This window comes from Capsella rubella, unplaced genomic scaffold, assembly GCF_000375325.1.
Source record: "Capsella rubella cultivar Monte Gargano unplaced genomic scaffold, Caprub1_0 scaffold_1, whole genome shotgun sequence".
Classification (NCBI taxonomy): domain Eukaryota; kingdom Viridiplantae; phylum Streptophyta; class Magnoliopsida; order Brassicales; family Brassicaceae; genus Capsella; species Capsella rubella.
In genome coordinates, this window is record NW_006238923.1 from 14058289 (window position 1) to 14082149 (window position 23861).

At 37.3% G+C, this 23861-nt stretch overlaps 1 protein-coding gene across 1 annotated transcript; it reads left to right on the forward strand.

The window, feature by feature from the left end:
- Positions 1-18907: 18907 nt before the first annotated feature.
- LOC111832394 lies at positions 18908-22009 on the forward strand. Its single transcript, XM_023788701.1, has 3 exons — positions 18908-18959; positions 19039-19099; positions 21568-22009. Exons 1-3 carry the CDS (start codon positions 18908-18910, stop codon positions 22007-22009), a joined length of 555 nt encoding a protein of 184 aa, XP_023644469.1.
- The last annotated feature ends 1852 nt before the right edge of the window (positions 22010-23861 follow it).

Below are 23861 nucleotides of genomic sequence, written 5' to 3' on the forward strand. Positions count from 1 at the left end.
TAAAGAACCCGAATTTTCTTCAATTTTCTCCTCCAGGGGCTTAAGAGAAAAGCTTGTCCTTTGTCTTGTGTGTGTGATTCCACAAGGCTGAGTTCGTGTACTGTATCAGAGACCAATCACATCTCTGTGGTGTACTTCAATCCGCCAGCACTTCCCCTTCATTCGATCCCACACGAGAGAAGCGACCGCCATCGTGTCAGATCTACATCAACGACCATCTTTCCTTCACAATAGAGAAGCGACCGCCATCTTGTGAAGCCATCATATCTATCCTAATACAAGCTCACCACCGAGTCTTGTATCATCCTCCCACACATTATCTCCATCTCTAATCAAAATGGCATGACACCATTCTCGTTTCTTCACAGATCCAGTACTCCGTGTAGCAAGAGTTTCTAACTTATTGGTATAAGTGCTCAGGGCTTCGATTTTGCCATTCAAGTCAGTGTACATGGCATCCATCTTCCCGTTGAAATCCACTGTCATGTTCTGCTGACCCGCTAGAATCTGTTCTATCATTGACTTCATCTAGGTATCTGCAGATGGAGAGGGAGGTGACTGGTAAGAAGAATTTCCATAGGTTCTGACGAAACTGCTGGTGCCTTTCTGACCATACCCATTGTTGTACCGGTTACCCTGTGTGTTGTCAAACTTCTGACCTTGATACCTATCACCATTGACGTAGTTCACATCTTTTTTTTCATCCTCATATGATTCAAAAGCCTCAACCTCAGCAGCAAACTTAACACTCTTCTTAGTAACACGAAGGTTATGCACTGAATCGAGCTTTACCTTAACGTCAGCGAGTTGAACACCATCCATGTTTTGAGCTAGCTTCTTCCTCTCAAAATCAACGACTTTAGTACTGTTGCTGGAAGCTAAGTTCTCAATCAGTTTGGTGGCTTGAGCTGGAGACCTTGTGTTGTAGTTACCGTTGCTATCAGCATCCAAAGCCATCTGGTACCTCCAATCCAATCCTCTGTAGAAAATGCCCAAAATCTGAAATTTGTCATACCCGTGGTGTGGACAATCTCTCTGATAACCCTTAAAACGCACTCAAGCAGCCTTGAAAGCCTCTGAGATCCCTTGAGGAAAGGTAGAAATCTTTTTCCGCAACTCCTCTGACCTCGCATCATCATAAAAATTGTTTAAGAACTCAACTTTTATATCCTTCCAGCACGTAAGATATCCAGGCTTCAACTCTTTCAGCCAAGATAATGCTTCTCCAACTAAAGAGTGCTGGAAAAGCTTGTAGTGCAGAAAATCCGAAGATACACCATCAGCCTTGATGCTAGATACCAGATCCTCAAACTTCTCAATATGGTCCATTGGATGCTCATAAGTATGGCCATGGAATGGGTGTTGTTCCTCTGAAATGTAGGAGGATGTATAGCAGAGCGGTTAGAATAAAACAGTGCAGGCATGTTGTATTCTCCAAGTGTACGGTTTTCATCCTTCTACTTCAGCATGCAACGCTAACTGATTGTTGTCTGCTGCGGCTTCGTGTCGATCGACACCAACGACGACTGGCTCAGGAATCACAGTCCCGTCAGCATTCAGCTTCTGCCCTTGTGCATTCCTCAGATGCCCATCTCCATCTCTAAGAGTACCCTCAACATCTTGAATCAAAATCACTAGCGCAACCATTGCTGCCTGTTTCTGAGCTTTTCGATTCTCTCTTTCTAAACCCGCTAGGTCTTGATCGTTGAGATCAACTAGCTCTGTGTTCTTGCTTCAGGTATTAGGCATGAAACTGAAACACCAAAACAAAAAGAGAAAAGAAAAGAGTAAGTAACAAAATAAAATAAAAACTTAGACTAAACTTTTATCCTTAATCTAATTGTAATCAAAATTGAGTCCCCGGCAGCGGCGCCAAAATTTGATCGGCTCAAATTTGCCCTGAGCTACTCACTCAATTAAGAGATCAATGTAGTAATTAGGGATCGAATCCACATAGATTCAAAGATTACACAATAAATATTAGGTATTAAATTAAGCTAAGCAAGCAGGTTTTTAAATTAAATAAAACAGCAAATTAAATTAACAATTGGTTTTTAAACTATAATGAAGAAACACTAGGCCTAGGGATATTCTCAGGAAATTCAGAATTGCAAATAAATAATTGTCAGGATTTATAAAGCACCGTTCTTGAACTCAAATCACAAAAATATAATCAATCAACTTTCGTTGCAAAGACTATCTATGTCTAGAACCCTAAATTCCAAATCTCTTTGCAAATTTATAAGTTTAAGACATGCATTTAATTCAGGTTTGATAAGTTCACATAATCCCTAAACCAAATCTCTTTGCGAATAGGTATTTTTCTCATCTAGATTATTTTCAGGAAATCAATAACACTTTCGTGTCTACCAATTAACCTAAGATCAGATTCTATGTTGCTTTCACTACTCTAGAACAAATTAACCACAATCTAGATGAAGAACTCTATAGATTCAATCCTAACATTCTAACAACCTAACAATTCATGAATTCCTTTGAAAACCCTAAACCTAACAAGAGAACTACTCAGACATGGTGATTGAAACAAACATCATGAATAAAATTGATATCATTAAAGAAATCAATAGCAGAAGTAAAGGAGTTCTGAATCTTCTCTGAAAGAGGTTTTGATTCTTCTCTCCTGAGTCTCTACAAATTTCTCTCTCCAAAATAAAGCTTAAGTCTTAACAAAACCCTAAAAACTCAATATATATGTCTTAACCACGAACTGGGCTTAATTACAAATAAGGAAAACTTCTGCGCCGAATCTGCAAATCTTCTGAACTTTAATTGAGCGAGAAATTCAATTGCCGTCAGATATTGGTGTCGATCGACACCGGAAGTTGTGACGCTCGACACTCACACCAAATATGCTCTCCCGGTACGTTCATTCGGCACATCTTCTCCAAATGCTCCCAAATGCTCCAAAAAGCTCTAATCCATGCCAAATAGCTCCTAATCCTGAAATGATTGTAAAAGACTCGAAAACACTATAGAAGCTCTATAAATAAGACTTATATCATGACCAAAAACCCGTAAAAACCATGATATATATTTGATCGGCTCAAATTTGCCCTGAGCTACTCTCTCAATTAAGAGATCACTGTAGTAATTAGGGATCGAATCCACAGAGACTCAAATATTACACAATAAATATTCAGTATTAAATTGAGCTAAGCAAGCGGGTTTTTAAATTAAATAAAAAAGCAAATTAAATTAACGATTGGTTTTTATACAATAATGAAGAAACGCTAGGCCTAGGGATATTCTCAGGAAATTCAGAATTGCAAATAAATAATTGTTAGGATTTATAAAGCACCGTTCTTGAACTCAAATCACAAAAATATAATCAATCAACTTTCGTTGCAAAGACTATCTATGTCTAGAACCCTAAATTCCAAATCTCTTTGCAAATTTATAAGTTTAAGACATGCATTTAATTCAGGTTTGATAAGTTCACAATATCCCTAAACCAAATCTCTTTGCGAATAGGTATTTTGCTCATCTAGATTATTTTCGGGAAATCAATAACACTTTCGTGTCTACCAATTAACCTAAGATCAGATTCTAGGTTGCTTTCACTAGTCTAGAACAAATTAACCACAATCTAGATGAAGAACTCTATAGATTTAATCCTAACAATCTAACAACCTAACAATTCATGAATTCCTTTGAAAACCCTAAACCTAACAAGAGAACTACTCATACATGGTGATTGAAACAAACATCACGAATAAAATAGACATCATTAAAGAAATCAATAGCAGAAGTAAAGGAGTTCTGAATCTTCTCTGAAGGAGGTTTTGATTCTTCTCTCCTGACTCTCTACAAATCTCTCTCTCCAAAATAAAGCTTAACAAAACTCTAAAACTCAATATATACGTCTTAACCATGAACTGGGATTAATTGCAAATAAGGGAAACTTCTGGGCCGAATCTGCAAATCTTTTGAACTTCAATTAAGCGAGAAATTCAATTGCCGTCAGATATTGGTGTCGATCGACACCAGAAGTTGTGACACTCGACACTCACACCAAATATGCTCTCCCGGTACGTTCCTTCAGCACATCTTCTCCAAATGCTCCCAAATGCTCCAAAAAGCTCCAATCCATGCCAAATAGCTCCTAATCCTGAAATGACTCTAAAAGATTCGAAAACACTATAAAAGCTCTATAAATAAGACTTATATCATGGCCAAAAACCCGTAAAAACAATGATATATCAGAAGCCTAGTCTTCTTAGCAGCAAGCTTCGTGAGGGGTTTCATATCAGGTCTCATTGATGATATGGTCTTCAGAAAAGATTCACGTCCCCAAGGGAAATCCAAAAACGAGTCGATGTCTTAAAGCATTTCAACATATTTGAAAGTTGGTCGGTGAGTCTGGCTTGAGGCAATGAGGACACCATCAACAATTAAGAGAAGCGCAAGACGAAGTTTCATCTCTGGATCGGTAATAGAAGGGTCCTCAAATGTTTTGGCGAGATCAGCTTGTGTGAACTTCCTATCAGCACTAATCAATTTGTAACACTCATCCCCATCAGAAGGAGAGGGATCGTAATCATGATCATAATCTTCAGGATACTCGCCGCATGGAAGGCCAGTCACAGCGCCAAACTCCACCAAAGAGAACCGCATTGGGTATCCACCGAATACTGTCTAGAACTCATATCTTTTCTTGGATACCAATTGTCTACAGAGAAGAGCATGTATTAATTTGCAGGAGATAGGACACTCACTAATTCGGAGTCTGAAGAGAGACCCAAGACCGGAACCCAAAATCTTGTCTATGGCTTTAGTGCCTCTGAGAACTTTGCAAACGACAGTAAGTATGTCTGGCCTAGAGTACACATTGAGTCTAGCGTCTGGATAACGGTCGGTGGCAAAAATCCGAGGGGGAAGAAGGTTGTCCCACTCATCGGACAAATCTGAAGTTGAATCCATAGACGGTTGTTAATTTGATGACGACGGTTTGTCGTTGGAAGGTCGGAAAAATTTAGTTATTCGACGGTTGCCTTTCATATTAAACCAACTGCGATGGAATTGTCAAGAGGATGTAATTAAATACATTTTTTTCCAATTCCGATTGTAGGAAGAAATTGGAAGTGGTTTGATTTTCAGATTGTTAGAATGTTACCTAGGGTTTCGCCGACCGGAGAAATAGACGACGGATGATATGACACTTTTGCCGGATTAATGTGGAAGCGAAAACAGAAGAGGTGATGAGTGACCACGCCGCAAAATGTGGTCGGAGAGAAGAACGATATTTCTCCGGCGGTTTGACGACGACAGATTAGGGATCGTGAGAGTTTAGGGAACGATTTTTGGTTTGAATTTTGAAATGTTTTCACTTTCCAAAATGTTTTTACTTTTTATCTTTTGTTTTTATTTTTTAACTATTAAACAGAAAACTAACGAAAAACAAAATGAACTAGACTAGTTAGTTAAGAGGACAACATTGACATTTCAACACATAGAAGTATATCAAGAGCAAAAAGTGGGTGTATGCGCGAAGACTTTCCCACAAAGTGGGTCTACGTGTGATAAACTCGAAAAATTTATTAACAAAAATATTTTTCTTCACCTCAAAAAGTTGGTGGATTGAGTGTGTCGGCGTCGGATTCCTTGAAAATTGAGTGTTATTTACTTATCATCGATCCTTTCACAGATCTTTGTGGCGTCTTTCAATCCACATGAACATGGATCATGCTTGCCGTTATTCAAACTCAACTCCAAACTCTTGGAGAACTGCTAACAAAGATTGAACAGCCACCACCTGTAGAACCCAACATGAACAACAATCCTCGAGGAGTGAATCATGTAGAAGAAGATTTTTTTGATGAAGATGAAGATAAACTTGATTATGAACGTGACCATAGACCAATGAGACAACATAATCGAGCTGGAGGTAGAGAAGAGGAAGCGGGACAAGAAAGTAGAGATGTGAAGCTCACAACACCAACTTTTGCAGGAAAAGTTAATCCAAATGCATACATGGGTTGGGAAAGACGTATGGAGTATATATTTGAGTATTACAACTACTCGGATCAAAGGAAAGTGTCACTAGCTGCTGCTCAACTTACTGAAAATTCTTTAGCTTGGTGGGACAGTGACGTGTCTGAAAGGAGAAGGCATAGACATGTTCCAATAAGAACTTGGGAAGATATTAGGTTCCAATTGAGGAAGAGATATGTCCTTGCTTATTATTACAGATATTTGCATAAGAAGTTTTGGAAACTTTCTCAAGGATCTAAATCTGCAGAAGAATACTTTGATGAGTTTGAAACGCTTAAGAACATATTGGAGACCAAAGATTCTGAAGAGACTTTGATGGGTCAATTCATAGACGGTTTGGAAGATTGAATTGCTAGGAAAGTGGAGAGGCAAACCTATCATGATATAGACGAGTTGTTACATCTTGCAATTCAAGCTGAACAACATATTAAGCGGGAAACTCTCTCAACAAACCGGAGCAAATCTACATGGAATCAACAAAATCTGAAAACTCTAGAGAAAGGAAAGGCTATTGAGACAGATTCCAGATTCAAAAGGTCTTTACCGGAAAGTTCTAAAAGCTCCATTCCATAACAAGGTAAGACTCCAATTCAAAGATTTCGTGATATAACTTGTTTTAAGTGTCAGGCAAAAGGACATTATGCAAGAGATTGTCTAAACGAGCGAGTCATGATCTTAAAGGCCTATGGAGAATATGAGTCTAAAGACGAGAAGGAGTTTGAGACTGAAAATTCAGAAGAAGATGTTGTGGAATATGCAGACACATGAGAACTTCTAGTTATAAGGAGAGCTTTCAAAGTTCTCTTTGAACCAAAGATTATCGAAAGAGAGAACATCTTCCACTCTCGGTGCACTATTAATTCTAAGGTATGTAGTTTGATCATTGATGGAGCTTCTTATACTAACATGGCTAGCAAGTATTTGGTTGATAAGCTAGGTCTACAAAAGACAAAGCAACCTCGACCATATCAACTTAGGTTGCATAATGGTGATATTGATCTTGAAATCGGCGATCAAGTTATGTTCCATTCAGCGTTTGAAAGTACGCAAATCAAGTTTTGTGTGATGTGGTTCCTATGAAAGCTGGACATCTACTATTAGGTCGTCCTTGGCAGTTTGATAAAGAAACACTACACAATGAAAGAACCAACTGATACACCTTCTCACACAAAAACAAGAAGCATTCACTTGCACCATTAACCCTTCAAGAAGTGCATTAGAGGCAAAAAACAATGTCGAAAGGAAACAAGCTAAGTAAAACTAATCTTTATGTAACACCTTCTTCTGTTTTGAAATCTCTTGGTCCTCAAACACAGGTGCCACTAATGATCTTTAAGGAAACTTTGTTTTCACGTCTTGAAGCGCAAGATTTACTGACTAATATTGTAGAACTTCTAGACAAATTCAGTGACGTTTTTCCAGAAGAGATTCCACCCGGATTACTACCTATTAGAGGGATTGAGCATTAGATTTATCTGGTTCATGTAGCACCTTCGCCAAACCGAGCTGCTTATAGAGTAAATCCATAAGAAGCAAAAGAGCTAGAGAAACAATGCAAGGTTTGGAGAATGTGAGTGGATTGCCGAGTTATTAACAATATCACTGTCAAGTATATGCATCCAATTCCAGGCCTTGATGACGTGCTAGATGAACTCAATGGAGCAACTATCTTCTCAAAAATCAATCTAAGGAGCGGATATCATCAGGTAAGGATGAAAGAAGGAGATGAATAGAAAACATCGTTTAATAACAAACAAGGCTTGTATGAATGGCTGGTTATGCCATTTGGACTCAAAAACGCTCCAAGTACATTCATGAGACTCATGAACCTCATTCTAAGGACTTTCATCTGTAAGTTTATTGTGGTTTATTTTGATGATATCTTGATCTATAGATCTAATTTTGAAGACCACTTACATCATCTTGAGCAGGTTTTTGAAACACTTAAGACTGAATAACTTTATGCGAATCTTAAGAAATGTACCTTCTGCACTGATCAAGTTACTTTTCTAGGATTTGTTGTAAGTTCTCAGGGTTTGAAGGTCGATGATGAAAAGATCAAAGCAATACAAGACTGGCCAAAACTATCCACCATTGGGCATGTGAGAAGTTTCCATGGTCTGGCTAGTGTTTACAGAAGATTTGTAAAGGATTTTAGTACCATTGCGGCACCACTGACCTTTGTGATAAAAAAAGAACGTGGGGTTCAAATGGGGTCAAGCTCAGGAAAACATATTCAACAAGCTAAAAGACAGCCTCACACATGCGCCTGTTTTGGTACTTCCTAATTTTGATAAAACGTTTGAGATTGAATGTGATGCTTCTGGTACATGTATAGGAGCTGTCCTAACTCAAGGAGGAAAACCAGTTGCATACTTTAATGAGAAACTTAGTGGAGCTTCCCTCAACTACCCAACTTATGATAAGGAACTCTACGCATTAGTAAGGTCTCTTGAAACTTGGCGACATTATTTAGTGTCAAGAGAGTTTGTTATTCATATAGATCATGAGATGCTAAAGAAGAGGCATGCAAAATGGCTTGAGTTCGTGGAGACATTTTTTATGTAATCGAGTACAAGAAGGGTAAGGAGAACATTGTAGCCGATGCATTATTCAGGAGTTACACTCTAATCAGTACAATGGAGGCTAAAATCATGGGATTCGAGCATATCAAACAAATATATGAAGGTGATCCAGATTTTAAAGAGATATTCAAAGAGACCAACAAACCTGCTTATGGAGCATTCTACCAGCACAATGTATTCTTGTTCAAGGATTAGAGGCTTTGTATTCCACAAGGGTCCGTGAGAGAGCTGATTACTGGAGAAGCACATGGAGGAGGGCTTATGTGACACTTTGGCCGAGACAAGACATTGAGTGTTCTTATGGAACATTTCTTTTGGCCACACATGAAAAGTGATGTGGAGATATTCTGTTCTAATTGCATCACTTGCCTAAAGGCAAAATCCAGGTCACATCCACATGGTTTATATATGCCTTTGCCTATTTCTAACATGCCTTGGGTAGATATTTCTATGGAGTTTTTTTTAGGTCTACCAAAGATCAACCACAAGTATTCCATTTTCGTAGTTGTGGACAGGTTCTCCAAGATGGCTCATTTCATACTATGTAACACAAATAATTCTGCTACACAAACTTCATAATTCTTTTTCAAAGAAGTTGTTCGCCTACATGATTTCCAAGGACCATAGTTTCAGATCGAGATACAAAATTCCTAAGGCACTTTCCGAAAACTCTATGGAGAAAGTTAGGAACTAAGCTCCTCTTCTCAACCACTTGTCATCCACAAACTGATGGCCAAACAGAGGTAGTAAAACGGACTCTTTCAACTTTGTTGAGAACCACGGTGGGTAAGAATTTAAGGAATTGGTTATCTTGTTTACCTTATATTGAATTTGCTTATAATAATGCTAACCATTCGGCTTCTAATTTTCATCATCGAGCATGAAGAGCTTCATGAATATGAGATTAATAAAGAAGTGCTAGAAAACATTCAAGAACTACACAAAACTTCACAACTATGTTTTTGCCATTTCTTGAAGGTATTAAAGAAACTGCCTTGTTCAGCATTTCAAAATCAGAGAAACCCGCCAGTCTGGATAACCCGCCTGCCTAAGATAACCGGCCGGTACTAGTAAGAACTCGCCAGTCTGGAAAACCCGCCTACCTAAGATGACCGGCAGCTACTAGTAAAAACCCGCCAGTTTGCAACCCGCCATATATGTCTTATCAATCCAATAAAAACGTGTTGTTTTCTTGTTTTGCAGGAATATATAGTTACTTTTGTTCCAAGTGTGTTTTCTTTTAAGTCCTTTAGAGTAAGTGCATTAGCATATCCAGCAAAAGGTCCCACATAATTTATGGTAAAATAAAAATAAAAAATGAAAAAAACAGGTGGGACGTACGCAGAAACGGGTGCCTTGTTATCCACTATTCGCGGGCCCCACTGACACGTGGGGGCCCGGGATTGGTTGTTTTTTGTTTTTTTTAGATCGTCGTAAAAAAAAAAAAATATCGGGACGAAAGCAAGTCCCACCAATGCCTTTGCTCTTAAGAGTCTGTTGTTTTGCAAGTTTAGTCCTTTTATTATGTAACAATTCAACCCTACAATTTCCCCAGCTGCTGGACTCTTATATAAAGTCCCTTCTGAGCTATGTTTCTTTTAAGTTGAATGAAATAAAATGAGTGTTTTCTTATGTTTTCTTCAGAGATAGAAGCAACCACCCTCTCCTTCTTCTTGTGTGTGATTCCTTGAAGATTGAGTGTTATTGACTTATTATAGATCCTTTCACAGATCTTTGTGGCGTCTTTCAATCCACCATCTAACCATCTCATTCTCCGTATTCTTCATAGAGAGCCTGTCGGCAAGTTGAAGAGTCTCCACCGCGAAATCCACTTCACTCCACCAGTTCACCCACTTCGATCTACAGAGAGTGCTCTTCGGCCAGCTTCAGATCTCCATCTTCCACCACACTTCTGGATCCAAACCCTTGGTTCCTGTATCATTATGCTACCTCAATCTTCGAGTATCTTCATCAATTAGAGGAAAATAAATCAATCAATCTCTGATTTTATAGATTTCACTATTCTAGAGAAAAAAAGATTGAGTAGTTTATTTGATTCACAATTCAGGAGAAAGCAAAGTCAAGGTCTTTGATTGAGAGTTTCCTTGTCCATATTAGAAGAGTTTATAGATAGCTTGGGTTATTCATCCAAAGCTACAAGATTTATTCGGCCGTTATTGTTTCTTTGATTTTTTTTTTGAACTAGGAAGTGAAATTGTATCCTGAAAGTTGTTTATGTGGACTTTAATGGGAATCAACCATTGAAGGAGGAAACTGGAAACTGGAAAGCTTGTTTTTTCATTCTTGGGTAATGAATGATGTGATGGTATTAATTGTAATCTAATCACTTACCACACCACTAAGCTACATCAAGGAAACGTTTCCGCAGCTACAAACTTAATCACATGGTAATGGATAATAATATGAAAGAGAAAAGAGAAAGAGAGTTGGGAGCATTATTTTATAGTCATTTTATTATCTAAACTAGTTTGTTTCAACGATTTACTTTAGGGGAAAAATAGTACTAAAAACCTGAAACACTACAAAAACGGTCTAAATATTCGAAAGAGTGTTATTTTGCACAAAACTTAAGAAAATGGTGCTATTGTGCAAGTTTCCCTTAAATTATCAAACCTCAAGGAGCAATTGATTAACAAACCAAGAATACACAAATATTATTTAATCTAAGCTTAATATGTTATCTAATTTGATTTTATAAACTTGACTAACAATACAATTCAAACTAAATAATGCAAAGCAAGACGAAAGAAACTAAATATCAAAAGACTAACAAGTTTTGAAATCAAACAAAGCGAGAAATAGTAAATTACTAAGCAATAATTAAAGACGAATTCTCGGGCTAAGGCAATTGACTAGAATGACAAAGAGATGGGTTATGAAGGTTCAAACAACTTCTAACAAAGAATGATCCTTAGATCATTGAACACTAAGCAAGACTAACTCATTTCCAAGACATTAATCCCTTTACTAATTAATCACTTATCAACTTTTTCCAAAGGCAATCAAATGATCAATAAGCATTATAAAAAAGTCTTTCTAACCACTAATCATCCTAGTCAACAATTTACAAAGTTAAGGAATGAAAAGCACTAAAAAGTTTTGGTTCTCTTATTGGGTGTCAATAACGTATCGTGCTGTCGAAAAGTTGATCTTACCAGGAGATTTGTGGCGGGATAGTGGATCCAAGGAAAAGGAACAGATCTTGGGGGTCAGATGCTTCATGTCGTTGACTACATACCTCGATTTATTGCAAAGTCGTGGATCTCGCATCCGCTAGTTATAATGGTTGACTTTCTATGCCGGCGGTGTCAGTAGGTCACAAGCTTCCTCTCCAACATTGTCATTCTCTTAGTGGGTATTGGAGAGTGGTTTTAATAGAATTTAACTTTAATCGAAATCTAATGTTATTTAGTCAATTATTTTAAATCTTTACTTTAATCCAATAGTATTTGTTCTTATATTTATAAAATCTGCACTAAAAGAATCTAAAATCAAATGCTATTGCTTCTCGTATTTACAAATTCTTTTTTTTTTTTGAAACACAAAACATTCATTCATTAAAGTTAAATGTTCTCAGCGTACATAGACAGAGCAAACTTTGCTAGGGAGTCGGCCTCAACATTGGCTGCTCTAGGAATGTGTCAACAGGAAAAGGAGGAAAAAGACTTAGAACTGAGAAGAATATCATCAAGAACTCCATGAGCTTCTGGTAAACATTGTGACAAGTTGATAGCTTGGACTAAGCATCGAAAGTTGGATTCAATGCGAATATGCGAGAGATTGAGCTCGATCGCCATCATAATAGTTGCTCGAAGAACAAGGCATTCCGCCATAAGGGGAGAGGAGACGTGCATTGTGATAGATGATCTGCGAACCGACTCCATAGACTGATAAGAGATCAAAACGCTTCCAAGTCCCGCAGCCCTTAGGTCTTCTTGGCACGCTGCATCCAAACAGAGCACTCGCACTCCCGATGCCACATGGGGAGGAGAAGGAGGGGAGGAGACATGAGGGGACATGTTTCAGAGAAGGAAGAGATTGAGCTGCTTGCCACTCATTTGCATCCTGGATTGCTTTAAGGATGGTATTTGTTGGGGAAAAATCTCTAGCGCTGAACATCTTCTGATTTCTAGAGAGCCAAATATTCCAGCAGATCCAGTAGAAAAGAGGCCCTTGAGACACACTAGTTGGAGGAAGACAAGTCATTTTGTTCCCTTGGACTAAACCAACTTTATATTGGTGAATGTTGTTTGCAGGAAACGATCCAGAGAAAGGGGCTAGACTCCAAACCTGTACAGCAAAAGGGTATTTAAACAGAATATGTTCCAATGATTCAAATACTCCACATCGACAGCAAGAGAGATCCAAGCTAAGGTTTCTAGCTTGGAGTTGTGCACTAGTTGGCAAGGCTCCTTTTATAGCTTTCCAAGGAAACAATTTAATCTTTTGTGAGATATGGAGATTCCAAACATCGGGGTACCATTTGAACTCCGGGTGAAGATTTGGTTGCGGTCCCACATCCTGCAAATCTCGAGCGATGTGATAGCCAGACTTGGTAGTGTAGTCTCCTTTGCTAGAGTGAATCCAAATTCTCTTATCATCACAGCCTAAGCGACTAGATTTGATGGCCAGGATATTGTCTTTCAGAGAAGGAAAGAGAAGTGAGACAAGATCTTCATTCCAATCCACATAATTGGCTAAGAACAGATCTTTAAGAAGCAGGCCTTGTGTTCCAAATGTAGCGGGCCCGTAAGGTTGAGATATCAGAGGCAATGGGATCCAAGCATCCTCCCAGATGCTGATAGAGGAGCCGCAGCCGACTGCCCATCCAAGGTTACCTCTTAGCAAATCTCTTCCCCTTAGAACGCTTCTCCAGCCATGAGATGCAGAAGTTGAGCAATTCGTTTCCAAAAAACCAGTGGTGTTGCAATACTTGCCAAGGAGGATCCTAGCCAAGAGACAAGTCGGATCTTGAATCAAGCGCCATCCTACTTTGGCTAGCAATGCATTATTAAAGCATTGTAGGTCACGAAAGTCTAATCCACCATCCTTCTTCGATTTAGTTAATCGATCCTATGCTACCCAACACATTTTCCTTCTCTGAGGACTATCATCCCACCAAAATCTAGTCAAAGCAGACTGAATTCTTTTGCACAATGACACTGGCAATTGAAAACAAGTCATAGCATAAGATGGCATATACAAAAATTTCACCCTATAACCCAACCTAATACACGTATGTAATTAATACCCGTAATTAAGATTTGTTGTATGATTCATTTTCATCAATTTTTTATAATCAGTTTTCATCTTTCAACGATGTGCGAAAACTTTAAATAAAAAAAATTGAAATCAGAAAAGAAAATACATGATTGTAAAAGATTTGGTATAATTTCGTTAAAATTGTAAAAATCATTTTCATATAGAATTCAATTATATTGATTTAAACCAAAGGATATCATGTGTCATTGAAAGTACACTTCTACGGATATGTTCCTTTAGTTTCTATGTTTTCCCATGTAAAGTTTGAAGCTTGTCCCATTTTAGTGGGTATTCAATAAAAGACTTATTAAAAAAAAGTGTTGGGAACAGTGAACGATTGATTTAGGATATATCAAATATGATATTTTTAAGGGAAATTGTAACTCATGGACCCAACAGACAATTTATTTAAGAATTTAACCTGCATAATTTATTAATTTGCTCTCTTTTTCTCGGACGGTTTTTTCCCTATTATCCCCCTAAGAACTTAGGACATTGATCGGTCAAAGAATTGGGAAGAAGATTTTTATTCAGATTTTATATTTTTTCGAGGAAAATTAAAATAATATGAATTTTAAATCTGAATCGTCGTTTCCATTTCCCAATAAATTAACTGTTGCAACGTTTGGTTTATATTATATTTATTGGTTTTTCTCTCAGCTCTCACTCTTTCTTCCGTTGTTTCTTCTGGGAATCTAGAACCAAAACTCCTTTTGTAATCTCGCGTTTATAGACGGAAAATTAGTTTCTATCAAATTTCAAGTTTTTAGGTTGATTCCTTAGTTAGTTTACCGATTTTGATAGGGTTTTACTTTCTGTCAAACAGATGACAGATCTGGATCTTCCCAATCACCTGCGGAGAGGAACTCTTGGGAGAGAGGGTTAATGTATATCACAAAATGGCATGTGTTCCGTAAGAGTTCAAATTTCATGTATATAAAAAATGTTATGTTTCGGCTATTCCCCAAGTTTTCCAAATGTCATGTTCCGTAGGAGTTTAAATTTCAGGAAGATACCGTGGGGATTCTGTTTGGTGCTGATCAAAGCGGGTGTGCCGAAATTTTCACTGAAACTGATCTTCTCTATGTCCCATTTAATTTTGATAACAAAAAACATAGGGTTTCATTGTGCATTGATCTTCTGAATGCTACTATCACTGTCCTTGATTGTAATGCGCAACTCCGTAACGATAACATCATATGCCGGGAACTTCAACCCATCGTTGTGATGCTACCATTTCTACTTAACTGGCAGGTCTGCCTCAGAAAAACACAGATTTCTACACGGAGCCATGCATATCCCAGGTAAAATCTCCTACTGATTATGGCATTATGGCAATCTTTTTAATAAACGTCAATGTTACCAGAGGGCTCGATGAACGCGATGAAGTTGACGCTGGGAACCTTGAATCGGATATCAAAAAATTTATATTTACAATCATTCTTGGCGGAGTTGAGTAGGAATCTTCTAAAAATGTTATCTTGTTAAGTTGTAGGTTGAACAAGTAATAGGATTATTATATGTTTTATATGTAAGTGGAACTAATATTTTATTGATGGATGCATTTCAGTTGGTCTATATCATCGACTAAATTGCTGTACTATTATCCGTAATTTATTTGTGTTCTCGGTATATACTAGCATTGTTTGATAACCTTTGTTTTATCAGCTATAGTTAAGTTTTATGCCTTTCTTTTATAAATCATTATGTGTGTTTCTCATATCGCTGAGTACTGTGTATTTTTAATACGATAAAAACTGTTTGAACGCGATACTCATCTAATTATCCTGATACCAAATTTACTATTTTAATTTTAATTTAACGCAAGACAATATGTAGTATGTTGTCGTATTCGCCTCTTCATTTTGATTTGTGCGTAAATGTTTTTAGGAAAATATGCATATTGTCTAACCTGAATTTTGTCGTTTAAGTACATTATCTATATAAAGAGATATGTTTTTCCCTTAATTTACGCTGTATATTTTTATTAAGATAACATATGATTGAATGCGATACTAAACCAATTAACTCCATAATGAATCATATAACTATTAACTTTATACAAGACAATAGTTTTTGATATGGTGTCTACTCTATTTGACTCTTCTACTAATTTTAGCATAAATGTTATTGTTATCTTTAGCTTATAGTCTAACCCTATTTTGATCGTGTTAGTGCATTATCGAGAAAAATTGATAATCGTAATTCTAAAAATTCTATATGCTTTGGAGAAGCAAAAATTACTCTTAGTCATATTTTATTTACTCTCTCTCCTTTTAATGTATTTGCCTCCAAAGTAGCCTTTTTTTTGCAACAAATCCGATATCAACCTAACTAAATAGATAAATTATATGTTTGTTTCCTAGTAACTTTAACCGTTTGTTTTTAGTAATTTAACAAAAGACTAAACATGATACTCAACTAATTGTCCTGATTCTGCGTTTGGCATGTAACATTTAAGTTAATGCAAGGTCTTATAATTCAATAAGTTAATGTGTTTGGTGCATAAATTTTATTGTAATTTTATCTTATCGTATAAAACAATTATTATCGGTTGATTAAAGTTACTTGATAACAATATATCGTTAAAACAACTTTTAGATACCCGATAACAATGCATATATATTATTGTAATTGTAATTGTTATTTTATCCTATCATATAAAACAATTGTTACTTGATAACAAGATATCGTCTAAACGATCTTTAGTTACCTGAAAAATATATATATATATATGTATATTACGTTTTGGTAATTTATTGTCTTGTTAGGTTTCTTATGTACGTAATTATCTCCATATCATTTTCGTGTTACTTTACTGTCCATTTTGTTTTTTTTACTAGCAACTCGTTTGATTATCGATAGTATACATACATAAAGATAGACAACAAAGCTAAACTTCCCATACAATAACCAAAAACACATTGTTTAGCTAAACAGTGTTCTCAAACAGAACATTGCTTAGGTAAACACCGATTTTAGAGTTTTCCCTATTCGGATCCGATACATCAATTATTCTACAATAACCTAGCAATAGATTTGATATATAAACAACGTAAAACTACTGCTACCATCTTCTTCTGCATAACTATTTATTTCACAATTGATAGCTTGACTTCGCCTGATGTACATGCCTAAAAACATCCCACCGAGTCCTCTTCTCCTCATTGATTATGGACCCTGGGCAAACAGAATTTTAAATATGACATCCATAGTGTAATAAATTTAAAATTACAAAAATCAACCAGATACTTACATTTCCCCCGTTGCACGGTTGTAACCTAGTGAACAATACCTACTGCATTGTCTTCTTAATGTTATATGTGATCAACATGATTCCTACTTGTTAGTTCTCAGTATAAGTTTAGAATATTGGATACTAAAGCTATTGCAAGATTTTTTGTTCACCTTAAACTCTCCCCTTGAGAATATGCATCTTTTCCTAGGGCGTCTTGGCGGTCTTTTCACATACGGCGGTGCCAATTTTGCACCGCCTACATCGTTCGGTGATGGGGCCAAAGCAGACATGTTGGGGACTTGCATGATCATCTCCTTATAAGCAAACCTAAAATGAAGAACTAAAGTGTCTACCTGAACTCCATCATTTATAGCTGTTGCGATCGCATGTGAGTAAGAAATTGTTAGGAGATGGAATTCACGGCAGGCGCATGTACATTCCCAAAGCTGAACCGAGAAAGTCAAGTCTTCATCATCCCGAACCTCATACTGACCGCCAGCACTCTTAACCACTAGGAAACTCATACCTTTCTCATAATTTTTGAGGACCATCTCATTGACTTTGGGGGTTGGGGGGGGGGGACAGTATGGTTTCCTCGCTGCCTCCCTTCTTAAAGAAAACCACGTGACCAGGATTGCCCGAATTGTTTCTAGGATGGAGATGACAGGGTAGTCACAAGCCATTGTAAGTACATTATTCAGCTGTTTCAGCGATGTTACTAGTCATAACATTGTACTTGGTCCAATGCTCAAATCCAATCTTGGTCAGATAATCCGCATGTCCCGTTCATTGCTCGTATCTCTGCAAACAGCTTGTTGAAATCGCTCAACCAGTACTCTCTTACTGCGCTTGAAACCAAACAGCTTAGTTGCTCAGAATTGAATATTGCCAATATATTCCTTTTTCAGATGCACTACGCAAGCCACATCAGACGCCATCAGATATACCTACAAAAGCAGCTTATTATCAGACTAATTTGGTTTTATCTTGCCAAATATTTTATTATTTCCATATTATTTTCGTAGACCCCTACTAGTTATATAGTAAACATAATGTTAGCAACAACAATCGAAAACTACAATCAAAATTTTATCATGTAATTGTCGCGATAATACATTTTGTGCAAACCATCATCAGATAAACAGTTAACCCCGATAAATATATTATTATCATGTTAAACAGATTATCATAGCTGGATAATTAGCCTTATTATTTTACGATATTGCTAATCCACTACTACAAGAAAACAAGAGTCCTAAAACGGTCCTGAAATGACTATTTGCGACCATTGCGAGACTATTTAAGTTGGTCGCTAAAAACGGTCGAAAAATATACTAGTCACAATTACGTCGCAGATATGCGACTCTTTTGAAACTAATATATATGGTCGCATAAAAGCGACGATTTAGAGACATATAATAACAGTCGTATCTTTTGAGATAATGGTCACAATAACGTTGTATATTAGCGACTGTTTTGAAACTAATATACATGGTCGTATATTTTTTGTCGCAAATTAAAGTGGTCACAAAACAGTTGCTAGTTTAGGACTTTACGGACAAACCACAAAAAAAAAAAAAATACATGGTTTTTTTAATTAGTCAAAAATAATTAAATTAAAAGTAATTTTATTTATTTCTTAAATTGATTACAAACAGTAAACACAAAATATCATGATTTTAGTTTCATGATTTAGATTATAAATCAAAATTTTTATTTCAAAAAAATCATGAAATTAAAAAATAATTCTTTTATCAGATTAACTAATAAAAATAAATAAAATACATAAATGGAATTCAATATAGTGAAAAGCATAGTCGACAGCGAGTTTGAGGATCGAGGTGAACAGAAGCTTTGTGTTTGTTGATGTGGTGGTGGGGAAAGGCATAAGCTTCGAGATCTGTTGGTGATGAACAACAGCCGAAGCTTCAAGATCTGGTGGTCGGAAGCTTCAAGATGCAGTGGTGGTGAACGGCCGAAGGTCAGATATGGTGAACGAACATATGTGAGATGTCGTTAGCGGAAGTTTAATAATCTCGGTAACAAGGTGAGAGAAGACTTGTTGAGTAGGAGAAGAAAAAAAAAAGAAGAAGGAGAAGAAGAATCGTTGAGATGAATAGGTGAGTCTTTGTCTTCATGTTTCGTTGAGGAAGACGAAGAAGAGAAGAGGAGAATTGGAAGGAGATGATTTTGTCCGTTAGATCTAATCTATCAACCTCGGATATTCAAATAACACTGCTATCCTTGTCTTCATGAATCAGCCAATGAGAAGCTTCACAATTTTTAACTCAATAAAACTTAGATAATCTTTATAAACAATATTATTATTTCATTTTGATTAAAAGAAAGGAAACAAACCTAACACTTCTCGATTTTATTATTTTTACTCATTTTAGGAATTGGGATTTTAGGATTTGAAACTGATTATATTAGATTTACATTTTAAACTAATCAAATTTAGGCTTAAATTATTTTTTTTAGAATTTAAGTTTTTGATGTATACAATAGTATTATATATTCATTTGATTATAAATTTTAGATTTTTAAATAATCAAATTAAGGCTTAATTTTTACTGTCTTAGAATTTAAATTTTGGATGTACAAAATGTTATTAATCATTTCATTAAAAATAGAAATAAACCTACAATTATGATAAGTAATCTAATCATTTTATTTTGGATTGCCACAGTTTTGTGACTAAAAAGAAGCAAAATCGTCACTTTTGGGTTTAAGTTCCTAATATGTAGCATGTACGTGGGTAATTTGTGATTGATTTGTAACATTCTATATATTTAGTCTCAAACAGTGACTCTTTTGTGATTCTATAGATTTAGTCTCAAGCATGTTTAAAATCCTCTTATGGTTTTGTGATCGTCGAGCGTTGGTAAACGGTCGCAAGTTAGTATCTAATTCAGGTGTTAGTCGCAAAATGCGTTACAGATTCGTTCCAAACTGCTACGGTTTTGTGACAGTTCTTTCTTCGTTACAAAGCAAAATTTTGAATTCTACACATTTTGATCAAAACTGATTTATCCAAGCACTAATAAGAACTTAAGATGGTAACCTAGAGTATATTCTAACAGTTTAAGTTTTTAAAATGTTTTTGTGATTGATTCTGATCATATCAACGTAAATACGTAAACACAAGCATGTTTACAATCTTCCTATGGTTTTGTGACCGTCGAGCGTTGATAAACGGTCGCAAGTTAGTATCTAATTCAGGTGTTAGTCGCAAAATTTGTTACACATTCATCGCAAATCGTTTCGGTTTTGTGACAGTTTTCTCTTAGTCACAAAGCAAAATTTTGAATTTTATACATTTTGATCCAAACTGATGAACCCAAGCACTTATAAGAACTTATGATGTTATTCTAGAGTATATTGTAACAGTTTAAGAGTCTCAAACATTGTTTTAGTAGGTTTTTAATGAAATTTTCACAAATTTACAAACCTTCTTATAAAATAACATGTAACACTTTAAATTGATTTGGATCTTCTGAACATTTCTATGCATATAACACAAATAAAAATAATCTTAATCTTGAGTATTATAACAAAAATATAAACAATTTTGTGACCAAAATATTGTTACAAATAAGACGCGAATTTGCTACTCCTCGTTCTTACTTCAAGTCTAGTTACTTACTAGTCTCAAATTGCTACTATTTTGTGACCGTATAGATTTGTTACACCATCGTCGGTTAATCGTCGTATATAAGAGATGCGTTACCGACTAATTGCTGTCGTCCCAAGTTGGCGATGATTTTGCTTCTATTGTTTGTGTAGTCGGTAAAGTGTCTCAGATAAGTTGCAAAACGGTCGCTTATATTTGCGACGAAGATAAGCGTCACAACGTTTAGTCCCAAAATGCAGGTTTTCTTGTAGATCTGCTACAACGAATATTATTAGAATTAAATAGCAATTTATTTTATCGTACCTTGCAAATGCTTGCATATTTTGAGGAATGGCGGTCAATAACCAAAACGCTCTCGGACACCTTTCCCAAGATACCTAAATGAAGAAAAGTGATTTGAAAATAGTAGATCTTGACCTCTTTTTGCATCCATTTTAGGCAAGTTTTTGCCTTCTTTGCCGAACCTAGAGGTCCTCCCCCCCTCCTCTGATGGTTCTTTCTTTGCTCTCTTTTGCGTTTCATCTTACGCATCTCCTCTGTATCCAAAGGATTTTGTGATGTTTGCACGTCTTTCCTTTCCTGGATTTCCCATTGTTCCCCACGGTGGCGTTATGAGATTTAACTCTTTCCCATTTCAGCTCTCTGAGCTTTGAAAAGATTACTTTCAACCTCAGACGTCTTTGCCTTTTAATATCAGTTCTCTACCCTACAATCTCTGCTTCCTAGAGCTCCTTCACTGTAGCCTTCTATGCCTATCAATCCTTATACGCCTCTTATGTGCAATCCTTCCTCCTGACCATCATCATGTCTCACAGGTCTCGTCCTAGCTGGTACAGAGCATCGCCTCCTCCTTTGTCCGCCCCTCTTCCTGTCCTTGAAGATGAAGACGATGCGGTGGTGGTCCTTCCACCAGTTGATAACTCTGCAATTGTAGCTGGCCTGAATCTCAGCCTTGCTGGTAGGATGTTTCATTGGGGTGGTAGAAGTATGGCAGCATTGGTCGCAACCCTCCCAAATGAGCATATTTGGACTCTTCAAGGCCATGTTCGTTGCGTTCCTCACGGTGACTCAAAAACATGGCAATCACACATCATAACTTTGTTTCCTTACTCCCTGACTTTCTGGATTCGCATTGATGGGATTCCCTCTGAATTCTGGGTTGATGAGTCGCTGATAGATTTTGGAGATACTATTGGTACTGTCCGAGCTGTGGACACTACCAAAGGAAGAATTCAGGTCATTGTAAAAGTAAATTAACCTCTAATTTTTCAGAAACATGCCTAAATCCCTTATGGTGAAACAATGTCAATTTCTCTGCTTTATGAAAAACTCCACCGATGTTGCCTCTACTGTCGTCGCATCTGCCATGAACCGGAAGCATGTCCCCTCTTGGACAAGGAATAGAGAGTGCTTTACCAAAAGTTTTAGAAAATGGAAAAAACCCTTAAATCTCCTTTCCGGGAATCTAGCTTCTTCTCCCTAGTCTCTCACTCCACTGGTGCTAATAGAGCCTCTCGTGGTCATCATGCAAGCCGTTCCACAAACTTTTCAGGCCACCGAAACCCTCCATCTAACGGAGTGTGAAGAAGGACAAGCCTCATCAGGATGCTCCTTACCAATTACCCCATAAAAGGGATGGCTCCAAGTCTGCTAACCAGCAAGATCTCTCTCTCCAGTAGCCTAATCCTTGTGACCTGAAAGGCAAAGGAAAATCGTGTTTCATCCCAGCAAGGGGACATATCCGTTCTTTTTATTGGCGATGGAGAAGAACCTCGTCCTTTGCATAAGAAAGATTCTATTCCTTCTCGGCAGGATGTTCCGGCGAGTCCCCTAGGTTGTGCTTCTGATTCTCAAGCAACCCTGTTGGAACCCTATATTATGCAATCTAGAGCAAATCAGGGATATTATAATACCCCGTCCTCGCTACTAGGACCCCGACCACAGAACACACAGAAATTCTACCTCGCCGGAGACTAAAATTCCGATAAACTTCCGACGACGATTCAACTTCCACAAAACTTCTCAAAACAAACCGATTCCAGCTAACAACTTAACTAGAACGACCTACGCAGCGGATTAAAATCAACAACAAACATAATTAAGCTTAACTTAATCGTACCTTGGCCACTTATCGCACCAACTCGTCCGACCAATGCACACGAATCCACGAGTCTTCTCGATACTCCAATGCTCCAGCTTCCGAAACAGCTTCCATAACCGCTCGGCCATCGATGAGTCATCCAACATCTCTCTCGGTACATAGTCACTCAGCCAACCATCCCCACATGACTAAGTACAAAGAGAGATGTCCGGAATCAACATCACACCGAACATACTTACAGAACACTTAATCAGATCAACACCACTCCGAACATAACCTTTGATCTCTCGATCAACAGACACACATGATCGACCCTCCTCGACCAACAGAACATCCGGACATGATCTTCTCGGATCATCGAACCGCAAACTCTCGACCACCGATCGAGTCTCTCGACAGAACTACTCATTCGACCCAGAATCTCGATCAACTCACTCGATCTCGATAACTGCCGATCATACTGACAATTATAAGTAACCGCTAAACAGATCTCGGTAACATAGCACTTCTATCGACATAACTGACTTATCTCGACAGATTTCCTTTCAGAACTCGAACTCTCTTCGTATCCTCGATACTTAACGCTATTTCTCGACGATAAACCATCTGATATCGACTATAACTGCTCGTTCGCTCGATATAACCCAGATCCGATCTTCATACTTAACTTCCATCGACCCTAGTCGACCCTAGAACCGCATTCTCGATAAACTACTCGTTTATCGATGAGAATCTCCAATGAATCTTCATCCTCGACGATGATCACCTTTCTCTCGATGTCTCTCGATCCAACTTCGCCATCCAGACCATCGACAACAGATCCTCCTCCACATTTAACCCAGAATAACCGATAATCTCTTAATCATCGATATCTCTCAACCTTCCTCGAAGAATTCTCGCCATTCCTCCCTTTTTACGAGCTCTCTCTCCCTAATAACGCATAAGTGACGAAGAAGATCGAGTAACTTCCTTTTTAATCGATTCTTCCTTCAGAAACCGTCAAGTAAC